Source organism: Myotis myotis, unplaced genomic scaffold (assembly GCF_014108235.1).
Source record: "Myotis myotis isolate mMyoMyo1 unplaced genomic scaffold, mMyoMyo1.p scaffold_m19_p_18, whole genome shotgun sequence".
NCBI classification, from domain to species: Eukaryota; Metazoa; Chordata; class Mammalia; order Chiroptera; family Vespertilionidae; genus Myotis; species Myotis myotis.
Window position 1 is genome coordinate 17067034 of NW_023416322.1, and position 18481 is coordinate 17085514.

General features: G+C 38.6%; 1 protein-coding gene across 1 annotated transcript in view; it reads right to left on the reverse strand.

Moving 5' to 3' along the window:
- Positions 1-18481, reverse strand: part of HMCN1 (hemicentin 1) — a 377912-nt gene that overhangs the window by 162722 nt on the left and 196709 nt on the right. Inside the window, exons 16-21 of the mRNA XM_036343707.1 lie at positions 11643-11837; positions 8873-8968; positions 7354-7481; positions 5921-6065; positions 2801-2913; positions 1007-1166 (exon numbers count right to left, since the gene is read on the reverse strand). Of these exons, the coding sequence (XP_036199600.1) occupies positions 1007-1166; positions 2801-2913; positions 5921-6065; positions 7354-7481; positions 8873-8968; positions 11643-11837 (837 nt within the window). The remainder of the gene's footprint in view (positions 1-1006; positions 1167-2800; positions 2914-5920; positions 6066-7353; positions 7482-8872; positions 8969-11642; positions 11838-18481) is intronic.

An 18481-nucleotide genomic window follows, 5' to 3' on the forward strand; every position in this document is an offset into this window, starting at 1 on the left:
ACAGGACATTGAAAACATTCAATTTGCAATACAATGTGGACTGCAAATATTCTTAAATCACTTATAAAAAGACACTGCTTATTTCAAAGGTTTGGGGGCATATCTAAAATGTTCCAGAAATGCATCGACTGCCAGAGCTGAAAGGAAAATGACTAGAAAGTTTCCCTTTTTAGCTCTTCCTTGACCATGGAGAGGCCAACTGAAACGCCCTCTCAGAGTCTGCCATCTGTGAAAGGAACCCTGAAGGCGGAGCGCTAACCAAGTCACAGCTGAAATTTGGCTTCCATGGGAGTTTTAAGGAACTGGTGTTTCTGAAGAGGGTTGGGTGCAATGAGCATATTCCTTAAGACAGTGGCCGGCAAACTGTGGCTCACGAGCCACATGCAGCTCTTTGGCCCCTTGAGTGTGACAAAATACCCACTTCTGCGCATGGGCCACGAAGTTTCAATTGCACTGTACGTGCGTGTCCGCACGTGGTATTTTGTGGAAGAGCCACACTCAAGGGGCCAAAGAGCCGCATGTGGCTCGCGAGCCGCAGCTTGCCGACCACTGCCTTAAGACAAAACCACAAAATGTTTCCAAAAGGCCATGCAATTACTCTCCCTTTAAATCAGAATCTAAATAGGGGAGATGTTGGTTGGCAGTAAGAAATATAAACCTGGGGGGCCTGGCTGGCATGGCTCAGTGGTTGAGCACCGACCTATGAACCAGGAGGTCCTGATTCGATTCCCAGCCAGGACACATGCCCCAGTTGTGGGCTTGATCCTCAGTGTGGGGCATGCAGGAGGCGGCCAATGAATGATTCTCTCTCATCATCGATGTTTCTCTCTCTCCCTCTCCCTTCATCCCTGAAATAAAAATAAAAAAATATTTAAAAGAAAAGAAATATAAACCTGGGGGAATAGTTCACTTTAGGACATAGTCTTCTGGTAACATTATCTGGGAGAGACGTGAGTTTTGGCACAGAGACAGCATGGGAGAAAGACATTCCTCCTCGAGCTCTCACCATAGACGGTCAGCTGCACTTTCCTTTTGGCGTAGCCAGCAGCATTGGTGGCGGTGCAGACATACTCCCCACTCTCCTCGCCCCCAGGTGACACCACATACAAACTCCCATCAGCCCCCGCGGAAAACTTAGCATTGCTGGTGGAAATCAGCTCGCCTTTCTGCAAAACACAACCCAGAGCAAAGTGTTTTTAAGATAATAAAGAGTGACTTCATGTCTGGAAGAGGAAGAAAAAAATTCTCCAAGGGGGGGAAAACACACAAGATTAAAAAACACACGCTGATTTGAAGAAAGTTATTTGCAAGAAAGATTAAACAAATAAAGTAAAGGTGGTCGTTCTTCATATCAAACTATGCCCCTTCCATTCCAAAGCGACTGAACAATGGAGGGAGCATGCTGACAGTACGGGAAGGGACAGTGCCCATGCTAAGCCAGGCACAATTTTGAGCACTTCTCATCAATTAACTATTTCCGGTCCCCAAACAGCCTTAGGAATAGGAACTATCACAACCCCCACTTCACAGCTAGGGGGCAGTGTGGAGTCACAGTCAGTCCCTGGGAGAGCTGGCTTGGAGCCCCAGCAGTCAGTCTCAGGAGCCCACATGCTGAACCTCTGGGCTTGGTCTCAGCACAAAGGCCAGCCTGGAAAGAAGATTTCCATTTTACATTTTCCTAAAAGGTGCCCTAACCTTCTACTCGGTAGCAGACTTGAGATCAGCTTTGGGATCAGCTTCACTGTTGTACGTTTGCATCCAGATGCAGAAATCAACTTTTTTTTTTTTTTTACTGAGGTCAACACCAACTCCTCTATATTTCAGAGGTGTGTCTTTTTTAGACGTAAAACATTAGATGGTATGACAAAGTACTTTGGTGTAACAGTAATGATACAAACGCCACATTTCATTATTATGCCATCATTTTATATTACTTTATATCTGCCAAGTTAAAATTAATTTACAGAAAATATGCCATCTTCATGGCTGTTCAAAGATGGGAAGGACGTCCTCCGTAAATGAGCTTTTCCTCACTGCAAGAACACAAGTAAAAGCCGTACAACTTCAGGACAGGGATATAGAGGGGGACTAAATGGGCTCGTATATGTGTCTTCCCGGAAGAGCAGAGTCTGGGACAAAGATTTGGAGGCAGCAAGGTTACTTGGGACGTGATCCCTAGGGGCTTGAGTGAAGCACAGAAGGATGGAAAGCTAACAAAGGGCTTCCCTGATCTGTTTCCGCTGTGGCTGGGCTGAGAAGCTTCACTGTGCTGGGGACCCTCCAAGAAATTGGGGGATGCATTTCAGAAAGACTCTTCTGATGGATGAGAAGTGAGGTATTTATGTAGGACACCTGCCCCCAACAGGAGTTATTCCCACTGCACTTCCTGGACACCTCTTAGCAGGTTGAGTGGCCTTGGAGAAAGTCCTGAGTCTAAACTGCATGACACGTGACCTTAGTGGACTGCACGGAGCTGTCCACAGAGATCGCTGAAATCCAAAGGGCTTAGGGGAAGTGGCAAGGGGTTTTAAAATGAGACCTGTGACCACATGGAAGGTGCTTAGAAAGTTCCAGGGCATGCAGACAGTGCTCTATCCATGTTCCCTGTCCTGTTGTGAATACCATTCAAACATCAGGTAGGTGAGTGTGATAAGAACATTTTACGGTCTCTTCCAAGTGGTATGACTGCATAGCTTTTCCTTTTTGTAAGGTTTTATGGTACAGTCACAAGTTGCATGGATGACTAATAATACTGTTAGAGCTCATAACATGAACACACATCACTCAATGTGCCATTTACCTTGGACCAGGTTATAGATGGTTTGGGAATGCCACTGGCTTTGCAGGGTAGAGTTACTGGGATGCCTTCAATTGTACTGAGTATCTGCTGCCCGTGCTGAATGGTTGGCAGGACTGAAAAAGGAAGCAATATTCAGAATCTGAGCATCTGTCCTCTCATTCAGTGCTATAGCTTTAAAGTTGAACATTTTTAGGATTTCCTGACTATTTGTAAAAATTAGCAAAGACTCAACATTTTTCTGATAGAAACATAGGGTAATTTGTAAGGGAGTGTAATAAAAAAAAAAGCAAGTACAATAGTTATAATCTGAAGCGTTTAATAAAAGTTTAAAATCAAGTAATGACTTATGTGTAATAGGTTGACTTTTCTAACAAATGTAAGAGAGGACTGAGGAAAACCTTTTTGTCCCCATGGAAACTTGAGATAAAATTACATCCTAAGCATTGCACATTGAGCACCTATCTTTCTTCATTTTCTATCACTCATTAAGCTGCAGTGAGCTGACAAAAGCCTACCTCAGGAGAAATGGGCTCTTTAGACACTACACACATTAAATATCTGTCTATACCCAAGAACCACTGAGCGAGCTACTACATTTAACCTGGAAAAAGGGGATTTTCTTAAAAAGGAATTCAACAGTAAGACTTGAAAGGCTTAGGAGTTTACATTTAAAAGACTAAAATAAAGGATTTTAAGTCAATGTTTTTAAGAATAAAATATTTTGACTTTAGTAGACAACTGAAGAATTAACATTATATGAGTAGAAGCAAAAGGAAAAGGAAGCATGCCCATCATCCCATGCTGTGTATATCTCCATTAATTATAATCAACTAGCATATAAAAACTATCGATAATCAATCTTCTCAAAGTAATGAATTGGATTTAAAAATCTTCCATACGTAGAAGTTCCTAACCTGGTGCAAAAAACACAATAAAAAATCAACAATACCATGAGACTAGAGCTCAAACCCTCACTGTGTCTCTTGTCTTTAAGTCAAAATTTTCTAGAATTATCACAGCTACCATGCAGCAGAAATTTATCAGAACAAGAGATACCAGAGACCTTAGTGCAAAAACTTCCTTGGGAGGCTTAGATTAGCTTTGCTACATACTCATATTTTCCGAGGGCTGGGTTTATTCTTTAGATAATTTATTCCTAAAGAATTGGCAGCAAATCCCCAAGAATGTCAGGCTACTCTCTAAAGCAAGAAATGGAATTTCCAGGATCATCATGGATTAGTCAGCTTTCAACCATGCTGTCATTTTGTGGCCACATGGAATAAGCCATATTCTTAAATCCATATTAAGTTTGACAGCTATGAAGGAAAGTAGCAAATTTAGGCAATGTTTTCAAATCTGATGTCATCGGAGTATGGAAGAGCTGTTTCTTTCCAGATTGTCAATCTATGTAAATCAACATGACAAGTAAATGGTTTATTTCTCATTTTAATTTGCATTTATATTTACATCCATTAACTCATTCTTTTAAGAATTGATTGAGAGCCTTTAGTGACGATTCTTAAAGGTGATGAAAGAGCAGCAATGCTTTTTAACATAAATACAGAACCTGAGACTTTGTATCACATCCAGCTCAAAGACAAATCTGTGGGTTAAGTGGATGCTTGGTTGAGTTAAAGTCAAATGGCTGGCTGATGTTTCTTTAACCTTATTGACTAAATCAGCTACTCATTTTGGACTAATATGGATGACATAATGTCCAAATGACATTTTAACCTTTTACTTGTTAAAATTTATTGCATCAGGATAAACTATATCATTGGTTTATCTGTCGTCTTCCCACTCTTCTGATCTTTTCAGACATCACAACTAATTGTGTCCAAGTGAAAATGTGCCTCAGAATCCTTCTCAACACCATATTCTAGGCAGTTGAGAGAAGCCAAAGGGAGATGACATGAATGTACTTCTACGCTGGATTCTCAAACCAGTCCATAAACACTCTCCAGGAAATATGTGAGCTGATCTTTAAAAATAGTTCAACAAAACTATATCCAATTCTCTCTTTCTCTCTCCATATATATGTTTATTTGGACCATACTAATTTAGTGTTATATTAGTATTTCTTCAAAATATTTCTTCAAGAATAACTCATATGATATTTGTGAAAATTAATCTAAGATTGAGACAGTAGAAAGGCTATTTTCAATGAGAAACATATTTTTAAAAAGATGCTCTATAAATGTCTAACTATTGCTGTATACCTGAAATTAATATAATATTGTCAACTGTAATTAAATAAATTTTAAAAAATGTTTAAAAAGATGATCATTTTAAAAGAAGATGGTCTGCATCCACTGAAAATTTCAATAGACCAAGCAAAACTTGGAAATTACTTCATTCTCCAATTTATGTCCTGAAAAAAGACTGAGTTATCCACTTAAAATAAATGTTCTGTGATACTTTCATCTGTGTACACAGAACTCTTTTGTAATACCACACTTTACGAAAAGCAATGTTGCAAAGTCTTTAAAGGGAATAGACCAAAAAAAAAAAAAAAAGTTAGGATAGTATCTTAAACTATGAAGCTGTCACTTATTTATCGAGATGTAAAAACTTGGTAACTGTTAGTCATGAAGGGCAAAAGCTAGCTTCTGGATTTTCTTACTTGTGACTGTTAGTTAACATGCAAAAATAAAAGATTGTTTGGAGCACATTGGTGACCTTTAGAAAAGCTGAGGTCATTTCTAGCTAACACACAAAGGGGTCATTAGTAAGGACATCCATGTTTCACAATCCAAAAAGAAAAGGCGATTTAGATAGAATGATAAATTCAGCTTGCCTGAAATTAAAATGTATTTTTAAACATTATTCTTTGAGAACTGAGTTCACTTTTATCAATTAAGAAACCTCTTTCAAAAGCCCATGCCAGGCTCAGCCAGGCGAATCTCAATAATGCCTTTCTGTGCATCTAGGAGAGGATAATCTGGAAACAGCCTGAACCATGTAAATATTATTCAACACATAAAGCTTCTTTATGAACAATGACAATCAGGAAAGAGGTCTACTTGCTTTGACCAGAGGAACAGAATTCTTTGATTAGTAATTATAGGAACCCAGCTCTGACCGTGGCTGGGAAAGAAGGACAAAGGGTGTGTCTCTTACCGTGCACATCCACAGTGGTTGTTTTGTTAATGGTCCCAGCAACGTTACTGGCCACACAAGTATATTCACCTCCATCCTGAAGGCGAACTCTTTCAATGTGGAGACTCCCGTCACTGCGTACGGTGATGTAAGGATTTTGGACCAACTTAAAGAAAAATAAAAACCGATTTTTAATTAAAAAGGCAATGCTGCCTAAGCCAAAATGGAATCTGCTTTTTTTTTTTTTCAACTGGGTCACTAAATGTCTTATAAAATAGCAAAATATTTTAACATCCTTAAGTGAAAAACGCTGAGCAAAAATGTTACCAAGGGTAGTGTCAACTGTATGTCATGTTGACAGACCACCAAACATGATACCAACTGACATCTGTGAGGGCTGTGCACACACTGGAAAAAGGAGGGGAAAAACAGAGATGCCACTAGTTTGCTGTTTCTGTAATTTTAATTATTACTCAGGACCCACATTTCCTTCATGTTTTTACTTTTGGATTCACTTGTTCTTTTGCAAGAAGTCCTTATGATCACTTGCAAGCCATTCGATATTTTTATTTCGGCCAATAGCACTTATTCAGTGGGCACTTGCTCTCAACACCCACCCTTTGCAGTGACAGCTGCAAATATGAAAGGACCATGTATGAGACGGGAAGAGTGTCCCCTACTCCCTCTGTAGCATTTATGCATTTTGCTTCATCACAGGAGACCTTAGCGCTCAAACGGTATCACCCTATGTTATAAGGGTATTTCTTCTGGATTGAGATATACTCATTTTCTCAGGTTTGTATGCAAATATAAACCTAGTCCATGGACTCAATTCACTTCTTATTGGTACTTCAAGAAGATAGGGAGTCTAACTGCTCTGGAAAATGAAAGCAAAATGCTATGAACTAGGTGGAAGTGTATTGCCATAGATACATGTTGCAGAAGAAATCCACAGAAATGAGAAAATCTTCCACATCCTTTCATAATTAAAAGGTGTACCCTAAAAGACAATGACACAAAATAGATTCCCACCTTGAAATAGTTCATAATAAAAGACACAACATTTAAAGTTAATATCTAAATAAAGATTAATATCTAAAATGGAAGACTTTTTATGAGAAAATTAACACTTCATTGTCTTGCAAAGAAGTATATTTAAATGCTATGAAAATAACTTCATACCTGTTTCAGTTTTTACAAATTCTGAAAAGAATGTATTTTATTAAATTTAATGCAAAATTATAAAAATTACACTATTGACTATTTCTCCATCTTATTCATTCCAAAGTCATATGAATTACATAAACATGTTAATACTGAAGAAAAGTTTTGGTACACTTACAAAATATATATATTTTTGCATATTTATCAAATTGAAATTTCAAAGGTTGGACTACATTGCCTCTTACTCAGGAAAATTAGAAGGTGAGTGCGTGAGTTTAAAATGTTCTTACTGTGGCTGAATTCTTAATCCACCGGCGTTCTGGAATGGGATTCCCAGCCAATAGAGCACAAGGCAAAGTAAGCTGCTGTCCTTCGATTACACTGGTCACTGAAGGGCTGATTCCAATGAGTGGAGCAACTGAGTCAGAGAGAGCACAGGCGCTAAGGACTCTATGTCACCCAAAGGAAGACAAACTCTTTCATAGGTCAATAAGCCTACTCAGTAAGATATCTTAAAAATAACTTGTCAGGAACAAAAATTTAAACATGTAAATGGGTATGAACTGGAAAATAGAGATAAAGGGCCCTTCTGAGCCGAGAGAATGGCAAGAGGACAGGAATTAGTATAAGTAAGAAAGTAAAATAGAATACACCTGTGGCATGGGAGGCCAGAAAGGTCAAGCTAAGAAACTGGCAGAGTATTCAACAGACAGATGGAGAGTGGCTGAAAGCATTTATAAATAGAAAAGAGGAATCACCAGAACCAGTATTTCAGGAAATACTAATCTGTTTCTGTTTTGTGTGCTTGTTTAGTACGTCCATTAGATTCCACATAGAGGAGAAATCCTATGGCATGTGTCTTTCTGACATTTCACTTAGCACAATACTCTCCAGGTCAATCCATGCTGTCGCAAAAGATAAGCTTTCCTTCTGAAAACCGTGGAGAGGACTTACTGGAGAGGGAAAACTTATTGGAAAAGGGATGAGATTGGCAAGGGGACTGTCATTTGCTAGATCAAATAAAATGAGGGGACTCCCTGAGATGGCATGGTGAAGAAGTATTGGAAAGTATTGGAAAGATGTCCTTTTCTAGAAATCAATGAGTAAATCTGACATAAGTCAAAGCAAAATCCATAAGAGATTCTACTTGGAAAGTTTAAGTACATGTAGATGAGTAAAGGGAGATTCACGAAGAAAAATTTATGAAAGTGTATGGATGAGGAGCATGCTCTGACAGATTTAATAATTACACTAACTTCAATAAAAACAATGTGGAACTTGTGCATCAATAGAGTCCCAAGGAACAAAGGTAGGGATACAAATTCAGCATGTGACCAAATGGGCATTTTAATCAGTGGGAAGAGAGTATTCAATAAAAGAAATTGAAACACATGTCTTAATACTTAGGAATATACTATAGTATATTCTTACTTTATATCATACACAAAAATAACTCCATGTGAGCTAAAATAATAAATCTGCAAAAGGTAAACAAAAAGAACACCACTACTCTCATATGTGTATGCATGTGTATATGTGTTTATATTTAGACTTAAATCAATTTATTGAGATTGACCTTCATTTCCTCACATGAAAGATGAGGAGCTTGGAGCAGATGATCACTAAAACTCTTTTCAGTTCTAACATATTATGAAATATGAAATACAGTGGGGGAGGGAAGGTTAACCTAGTAATCAGATATTCACCTGTTTCTCTAAACTATAAAAGTGGTACAGGCAAGAGGTGATGTAGCAAATGAAGTCTGATGGTTCAGAAGAGTGTGGTGTCTAAGCAGTTAATGGATCTTACCGAGTCCTGTCACTGTTATTGTTGTCTGGGACTGGATCTTTCCAAAGTGGTTTTCAGCTTCACAGATGTAGGTTCCTTTATCACTTGCCCATAAGTCTAAAAATAAGAGATCATTTACCCATTCAACACCATCCCTGGAGCATCAGTTATGTGCTAGGCACAGTGCTGAGAGCTATGGGTGGATAATATGCTACTGCCTTCTAGTAGTTCCCATTCTAGGGGAGGAGGCATACACAGCAGCCAACACTCATACAACAGCATGATACATGCTGTAATATGAGTTCCAAATGAGCTGCGGGAGCGGAGAGGGGAGTGACTGATGATGGCAAGGGGGACGAGTTAAGGAAGGCTTAACAGAGTTGTACCTTAAACAGCAGGTAGAGTAGAGAGAGGGCAGTCCAAACTCAATGGGCTGCAAAGGCAAAAACACGACTTAAAAAATTAAGGTCTATTCAAAGAATGGGAAGTTGCACCACCTCCCTGGGGGCAGTCTGGAGGTTGCAGGAGAGATTTCTTTAGTTGGCCCAATGAATAAAGGAGTTGGTTGGCATTTAGTGGTCAAACACTAGGGAGCTAATGCATGGAGTAGATTCACAAAAGGAATAATTATCCCAAGTTCAGCAAGACTTCTGAAGGTCCAACAGGAAACTCATGGATTTGAAGACTTTGTTTGTAATTATAGCCTAAGCCTATAACCTAATTCTGGGTAAGTAGAAGGAAGAAGGTACTTTAGCAAGAATTACCCTCCATTTGAAGAAATCACTTCACCAGTTTGGAGTTGCTGGGTCATCAATCCCATACTCCTGTATCAGTCTACATTTAAGCTGTCAAATTCATAGTGATGTACATAAATGTGTATGCATACAATATAAATGTTACCACCATATTCACATAGTAATTGAAATACCTATCATTATAATAAAATTACTTTCCTTTATTTTCCTTTGTGCTACATTTTGGATATTAAAATTATTTTTATAATGTAGGAGAGATCAAATATATGGAATTTTTCAGGGTAATGAAAGGGATATTACAAAAGATTTTTAATTAGAAGGGTTTTGGGGGACTAGGGTGAGGACCCCTGGGTTATAGGTTGTGTGGATACAGTCAGGAGACTGAACCTGAAGAGGTAGCTGGTGCCTTATAAAGAGTGGGGTTTTGTCTTGTGAGCAATAGGGGAGGCAAGAGAAGATTTTAAGTAGGGGGAATGATTGTCATCTTTGCAAGGATCACGAATGAAATAAGCACAGCTTAATCGATTGTTAAGGTTTTGACAGAGAACAAGGTAGCTTTCCATTATTAATAGCTCCACCACCTCTCAAGTAAAGAGCAGGGACAACAATCCTACTCCTCTGTTAACCAGAAGCATACTGACTGCAGAACAGCATCTGGGAAACTCAGGCCGTGCCCATACTCAACAACAGCAAACCTGCATTTGCAAAGGACAATACAGCAAATTGCTGGTTAATAAAGCACACATTGCTCCTAAGCAAGGTATTTTTTATATTTATCAACTCTTGGACTAATTTGTACAGAAATACCACATACTACTGAGAACTAAGTTTGTAATCACTAGTTTCCTGCCCCGATGATTTAATTTGGACAACTGGGAACTCATTGGTCAATACATTTCCCTCTTTTATCCTTCCTGATCTATCACCTCCTCTAATTGACTTGTTTACAGGTCTAATTTGTTTCCCTCTGGACTGCCTCTCATCCCACCATCACCCTACCTGCATCACTATGTGAGCCTCATCCCTCTCTCTCATCTCTCCTCCTATCCTGCACAGGAGTTTTTCTGAAACAGTATTTTCTTGACTATGAAGACTGGGGTGGGGTGGGTGGGTACGGGGGGCCTCTCTTTTCAATCTCATTAAAGGCATTTTTTCACCTGCACATTTCAGGTCCTGCACAATGTGACCCAACTCAGTGCGCATCTCTCTGTAGGCACTTCCGTGGCCATCCATTCAGATGGTGGATTGTAAAATGCCTAGGTTAGGGACCCTATATTTGATGTTTGTCTTCACCACAGAGCCTAGTACAGAGCAGAACACTTAAACACTTATATTAAATGTAATATTGGTACTAACCCTGGAAATCAATTATTGGAGGCTTGATACAAAATACTCAAAACATGCAATTACTTTTTAAAAAACCACTTGATCATCTAAATGTTGTTACTCCTGTGGGACCACTATCCAAATAGTCTATTTTAGAAGGTACACAGTGTTTATAAATATCAGAATGCTTAATAGTTTACAGATAGATCTTTTGCATGTTGAAGTATTTGACATTTTATTTTAATCTTTTGCTCCAGGTAGATATAGCTTTTAATCAAGAAGTTTCCATAGGGTATAGGATCCCTATGCGTGTGGTTATGAATTTTTTTTGGCCAAAATAATTAACATTCACTAACTCCCAATAATATTTTACCTTTCTCTACAATAGCTGCTCCGGGAATCAATAAGATGTGAACCCTTATCCACCCAGAGACCCAGGTGGCTCTATTTGCAATAGGGAACAACGAGTTATGTGGAAGTCAGATTGCTTCTTGAGCCTTTCTGATATGACATACATTTAAATAATATAATTCATTTATGACAATTCCCAAATATAAGAGTCCAATACTAGTTTAAAGTAAAATGCAACCAACACCATTGGGTTGGCAAGATTAAGTCACTATTTTAAACTTAGCAACACTTATGCATAGAACATGAATATATAATCTATATGTACATACTTGAATAAAAATATATTTCCTTTAACCTACTTGAAATAAAGAGAGCTCCTGTTCTTAGTTGGCTGATGGAACTCACTGAAAAGGGTCTTGAGAAGATCGGAATGTTGTCTAATCTTCGCCACTTAACCTTTGGCTCTGGGTAGCCCTGGACATAGCAAGGTAAAGTCACATTTGAACCGATTTCCACAGACACGTCAGCCGGTTCTTGTATGAAAACTGGAGGTGCTAGAAGATATTTAGAACAACAACAAAGGTCATTGGGAGAGTACACAGGCACATTAAATACAAATTTTATTATTAAACTGTCAACACAGTGAATGTGAATCAAACCACTGTTCATAAGTTACGAAGTTACCATTTTAATAGTCCTGTCTGCTATTGAACTAGCAGATGTTTCTTTTTCCTCTATAAATGCAAAGGCCCCAAGAACTTCAACGACCTATTTAAAGTGATGATGAAGAGTGAGAATTTAAGTCAAAATTACTTCTTACTCCTTTTAGTGAACCTAATTTATAGCAGAGTTCATTCTTCAACAGATCATTATATAACAAGCTAACAGTATTTAATCCCAAATCATATCCATTCTATGTCACATTCTTTCTTTTCAACTATTTTTTTCCACATTTTTGGGTTAAAGACATTTAAGCTTGAGAATTAATAATACAAGTTAAAGTAACAGATCATAGTATTTGATAAAGTAAAGAGTGCTTAAAATCTTAGAGTTAAGAGATGACTCAGAAATTATAAAAGTATAGATAAGAAGGCTATAATTATCCACGTAACTCAGGTAACCACATAGGCCTGAAGGGATAATTGGAAATATGTCAGGCACACCTTGGAAGACACCAGAATGTAATATAGTAAGGATGCTAAGCCCGAACAGATGAGGCTCTCAGTATGTCCTCCAGAACTATGAGCATTGATGTTTGAAACATCAGGCAAGGAGAAATATATACGATACTGTGAGACTGTTGGAGGTAATTCATGAAACCTGATCATGTAGGGCTCTGAGAGGTACCTCTCCTTTAAAATGTCAAGGTTAAATATTCATTAGGAATTACCACAGCTTTCACTTACAGGGCCAGGGATGGGTGTTGAGTGATTTCCATTAATTATCTCATTTAATCTTCACAATATATGAGCTAGGTACTCTTATTACTCTTATTTATAGATGAAGAAACTGAGACCCAGACAGTTAATTTGCTAAGTGTCAGCTGGAGTCGAACACTGGAGCTAGGATTGAAAACCAGGTTGATCCGACTTCAGAGTTGAAATTCATTGTCATGTTATTGGCCTCTCCTTTTCTATGGGTTCTTAAAACTGCTAATAGTTACTAGTAAGCTGTTTAGCAGGCTAATTAAAATAAGAAAGGTACAGAGATCACATCACCTCTTTCCTTCCCAAAGGGAAGTCTGGGACTGGGATGTATGTTTGTCTTCCAAGCAGCACTAATTCTTTAATGGCCTGGGATAAAGAACCTTCTCTAACTTTGCAGCCTCATCTCCCATTAGGTCCCTACATAAATTCTATTCTCTGGACAATCAGAACTCTTCACTCTTCTCCAAACAAGGACTGACCTTTCTCATAGGGACACCGGTGTTACTTGCCATCCCTTTCAAATGCAATGCCTGCTGTTGATCTTGGCTCTTGAAATATTGACAGTTCTTTAATCCAGTTCAAAAGGCCCCTCCTCAGTGCCATCTCTTACCATCCAAATGAATATAATTCTTCCCTCTTGAGGTTTCAGAGAACTCATTCTGTACCACTCATGGCAATGGCCATATTCATCCTTTTATTAGACTATACGTTTGATTTCCCCTTCAGGTTTTATTTTTGCAACCCTATTTGTATCTTTCATAGCAACTAACACAGAACTATGTGCATTATATATGGCCACCAGATTTTTGTGAATGATTCAATCAATATTAAAATACTTTAACAAGAATTGTGTGTTTGCGTATGTGTATATGATGATAATAACAACCTTGATCCAGTGCATTTTAACTTGCATTTCTCAAGAAAAATGACAATTTCAGAAACCCTATTTGTTCACAGAACCTAAAGAAAATAAAATTAAGTTAAATACCACAGTTGAGTAACGTGTTTTTAAAAATTAGCAGCAGTGTATCTGTTTAAATTTTTTTAATATGGTTTTTTAAATTGATTTAAGAGAAGAAGGGAGAGGGAGAGATAGAAACATCAATGATGAGAGAGAATCATTGATCTGTTGCTTCCTGCACGCCCCTTACTGGGGATCGATTCCGCAACCCAAGTATGTGTTGATCCATGAACCAGAAGGTCAAGGTCTGACCAGGAATGGAACCTTGACCTTCTGGTTCATGGCTCAACACTCAACCGCTGAGCCACACTGACCAGGCTAGACTTTTCTTAATCCATCTACATGGGAATTTGGTTTATAAAAAGAATAGGCAAAATAGAAATATTTTAAAAATAGTTTCTAAATTAACTCATTGTTTGCTTATTCTAGGTGTATAAGGCCTAATTACTTTTCTCTCGAGTGACAGCAGTCAATTATTCTAGAGGTAGTTGCTTTTCTGAAAAACAGAGATTAAATGAAAAAAGTCTCAGGATGTGTTAGGCTCAGAGTGGGCATAGCTGAATGTGGAGATGAGATGGAAAACAAATTCCAGAACAAAAAGATATGCAAAAGCCTGGGATCAACCAAGTCCTTGGGAGGAAATCAAGCTTGCCTGACACAAGAGAACAGAGCCATCAGTGGAAATGGAGACAAATTAGAATTTTCAGAACTAAGAAAGCCAAAACAAACTGGAACATAAATGCGTAAGTGGAGCTCAAGCTGTGCCCATAAAACTCAATTAAGACAGGAGAAGTCATCTGGGGAGAAGCAGCTTCGGAAACAGTGTCAGGTACAAGACAAGCACTAGGTCAGGGAATAACGTACCAGTAGCAGAAAACAAGGCAAATGAGAGAACCAGGCACTAACCAGGTAAGCAGCCAAGACAGCATCAGTGACAAGCGAAGCTCAAAAATTAAGCAACTCCAACCTCAGGCCAAGAAGCCGCCTAAATACTTCCTACTCCTGAGTGTGGCCAATTCGGACTCCAAGTGAATAACTTTGGGTGGATGGGAAACAGATTAAGAAACAGGGAAAAGGGAGCAGAAGTGATTGTACTACAAATACTGGACTTGCTCCGAGGAGGCTGCACAGCTTAGAGAAGTTACAGCCTACTCGGTGGTTTCAAACGGCAGTTCCACTGCTTCTTGGTCTGTAAACTTGGAAAATGACTTTACCTCCCCCAGTCTAAGTTTCTCCATAAACGAAAGGGGAGAGTAGCATTTCTTATCCCAGGTTGTTAAAAGAGAGAATGTTTATTAATCATTTAGCAAGTAGTTAACACCCAAATAGTAATTACCTTTGGTCATAAATATTGTAGAGTTAATTTATGAAATCATAGTTGTGGAGTTTAATGTATCTATTGTTAATTTCGACTTTGGCTACGGCATATAGAGTCTGGCAGGATTATGTTGAATCCTCTGTGGTCCCTGAAATATTCGTGTATAGGTACCTTGACAATTGCTCAGGGTTAATGCACGTAGAGCTTTGTCACCTAATGATAGATATCTGTGTGCACACATTATTGCAAAAATATAGAAGTTACGGACAAATTGACCATCTTGCTCTAAAACTTATTCCTTAAAGTGATTCTGGTTCCTTTAGCGATAATTAATCTCGGCTATGGCAACTCTTGCGTCATATTAGTCAAACAGAGATTTTTCTTGCCTAACATGGCTGAACACACTGTTTTGTTTCTACCAAACCACAAAAAATGAAACCACAGTCTACGATGCAAACCCTGTGTGGTGTGGAATGCTGCAAATAAAATCACTGCCAGGCCAGCTTTTTGTTTGATGTGGCCAATCTACTTTTCTTCCAAGCGACTGCACAATCCACTACCTCTTTTTCAAATGCATGAAAAGCACTGGTAACTTTCCCCGTTGACCTGAAATGTCCACAACTTAAAGTCATATAATGAGAAATACAAAAAAGGAGACTCACTACAAGAAGCTAGAACTTAAGAATAATATTAAACAGTCTTTTTAGAATAATATAAAATAAAAAATTGTTGATGTCGTATAATTGATGTGCAGTGATAGGCCCACAAAGACAATCTGAAAACACAATGACATGACATGGATAAAAGCATGTTTTCCTTAAGTCATAAGCTACTGAGCTCTATGCCCAATCGTTTTGGAACTCAAATGAATAATTTTATGCACTAATAATATTAGTACTTAACTTGTCTCAAGACTTCAAAAAAATGAGTGAAAACAATGACTTTCATATTAAAAGCCCAATGTTTAATCTTAAATACTATGCCACTGTTATATATGCATTTCTTTAATATTTTCCAAGACTCAAAGAATCCAAATGACCACTCAGGTTGTGAAGTTAATATTCACCTATTGCTCTATGTCCCATTAAGCAGATTCAAAGAACATAGGTAACCACTGATATGCTAGATGCACATGGGAAATGATGTCTCATTTCATCTTTACAACCAACATCAGGTCGGTACTATGAAATGCCAGACAGAATCCCAGTTTCCGGAGTCCATTCTCTTCGCCACTATATAACATTCTGGAGAAATTTTGTTTTTGTTTTTGTTGTTTGTTTGCTTTTAACTCTAGTAGTGCTAACCACAACCACCACAACTGTAATTTGCACAGATCTTGGCAGAAACATCCTGTATCTCCTAGGAAACCTCCTAGGATACGGAACAGTTTTATGTGGATAATCAAACTGTGTAAGCCAGAACAATCAGGACTTCAATGGTGAATGAGGAAATAGTTCAGGCATGACAGAAACATGAGGGGCTGACTTTAATATTCCTTGACGATTTTAACAATAATTAAGGTTACAGTAAGTAAATAATTGAGTTTATGTTAGTGGTTTCATCGGAACAGTTGATGAAATAATAGTTGAGAAAGCCACTGACTTAGAAAGGGGCATCTTGAATATGAGTGAAGATAAAAAAAATATTCAGTTTAAGGAATAAAGGATACATACAAAACATTCCTTAGGATGTTTTCTAATCCAACACAAGTCGCTCTAGCCAACAGCCCTGATCCTTATATGGTTTATCGCCCCCCAGAAGAGAGAACCTGGGAAGTCCAGAAGCTAAAAAGATTATCAAGAAGGAAGTAGGTAAGCAAAGCAACATGTGTTAGATATTTAATTTTCTATCTTGGAGGAGGATGAGCGGGCCCTTCCCTTTTTTGCAGGGAAAATTACTGAGGCTCTTTCCTTCTTCCTCTAGAGCTAGATAAACTCTAAAAGAATGTTGTCTGACAGAAGGGAGAAATAGAACTAGAACATGTAGAGCATTGAAATGTACTTTGTAGATTTCTTGAAAACAAGAATTCTGTACCAAGTGACCTTCCTCATTTGGACCTTACATTTATTTTTTTTAATATATTTTTATTGATTTTTAGAGAGAGAGGCACATCAATCTTGCATGCCCGCTACTGGGAATCGAGCTGGCAACCTGGGCATGTGCCCCGATCCTGAATGCAATAGAACCAGCAACCTTTGGTGCACAGAACGACAGTACAACCAACTGAGACACACCGGCCAGGGCTTTACATTTCTAAGAGCATTACTTGTGTTTTACACTCTGCCAGTGGATTCAATACCCTCCACCCAGAGATTCCGATCTTATTTGCAAGGCACTTCTCTTCATAACAGTACAGTTTCGTCATGGCTCCAACACATCTTGCTATGCCCTAGGCCAGTGGTCGGCAAACTGCGGCTTGCGAGCCACATGGGGCTCTTTGGCCCCTTGAGTGTGGCTCTTCCACAAAATACCACGTGCAGGCGCGCACGTACAGTGCGATTGAAACTTCGTGGCCCATGCGCAGAAGTTGGTTTTCGGCCTGGGTGAGTCTATCTTGAAGAAGTGGTGTTAGAAGAAGTGGGGGATGGACATATAGAGGGGATGAACGAAAGGAGATAGACGAAACAAGTATACAAGACGAGTGTGGATGGGAGAGTTGGAAGGGATCGACCTCAGCAAGCGTACCTCAATCAGATACGTTCTAGCTTTAGCAAAGGCCAGCTTAGGAGTACCCTAATTAAGTTAATAACAATGTACCTACCTATATAGCTTAAGTTTAAAAAATCTGGCTCTCAAAAAAAATTTCAGTCGTTGTACTGTTGATATTTGGCTCTGTTGACTAATGAGTTTGCCGACCACTGGGCTAGGCAGATCCCACATGGTCTTTGTGGCCATTCCCAGCTCTGTGGATTCTACTCCAAGGGCATAAGCACCAAGAAGACAATGTTCACCAGACAGCCTAGGACAAGGGGACCATAAAAGATCCCAAGAGGAAAAATTTGGTTTATATGAAACAAAATATTAAGCTTAGAGGGCCATGATTTTCACTTAAAGACTTAAGCTAGTATAACTAAAATGCTTTGTTTATTTTATCCTAAAAATACATTTTCTTTATAGTTCCTAACTTTTGCAAAAACAAACAAACAAAAATAGCTTTGGCATGAAAATCCTGATACATAAATGAAAGTACAACTTAATGAATGTCATATTTTATAAGTCTACGTTTGAATTATCTGTTAAAATGAAGCCACCACATTCTTTTGCATACAAAGCAAGCTCTGTTTTCTTTCAAGTGTTACCACACTGTGTAGAATTCCCCCCCTCTCCGCCCCCCAAGAAATGTGGATGGAGAAACAAAGGAGAGAGAATGACCTTCTTGAGTAATCTGACCATACTTGTCATGCACATGCTGTATCCTTCACATTGTGATTGACATTTATGTGTAGTTAGTACTTTACATTATACACTGAGGAGTCATTGCTAGTGGATTTT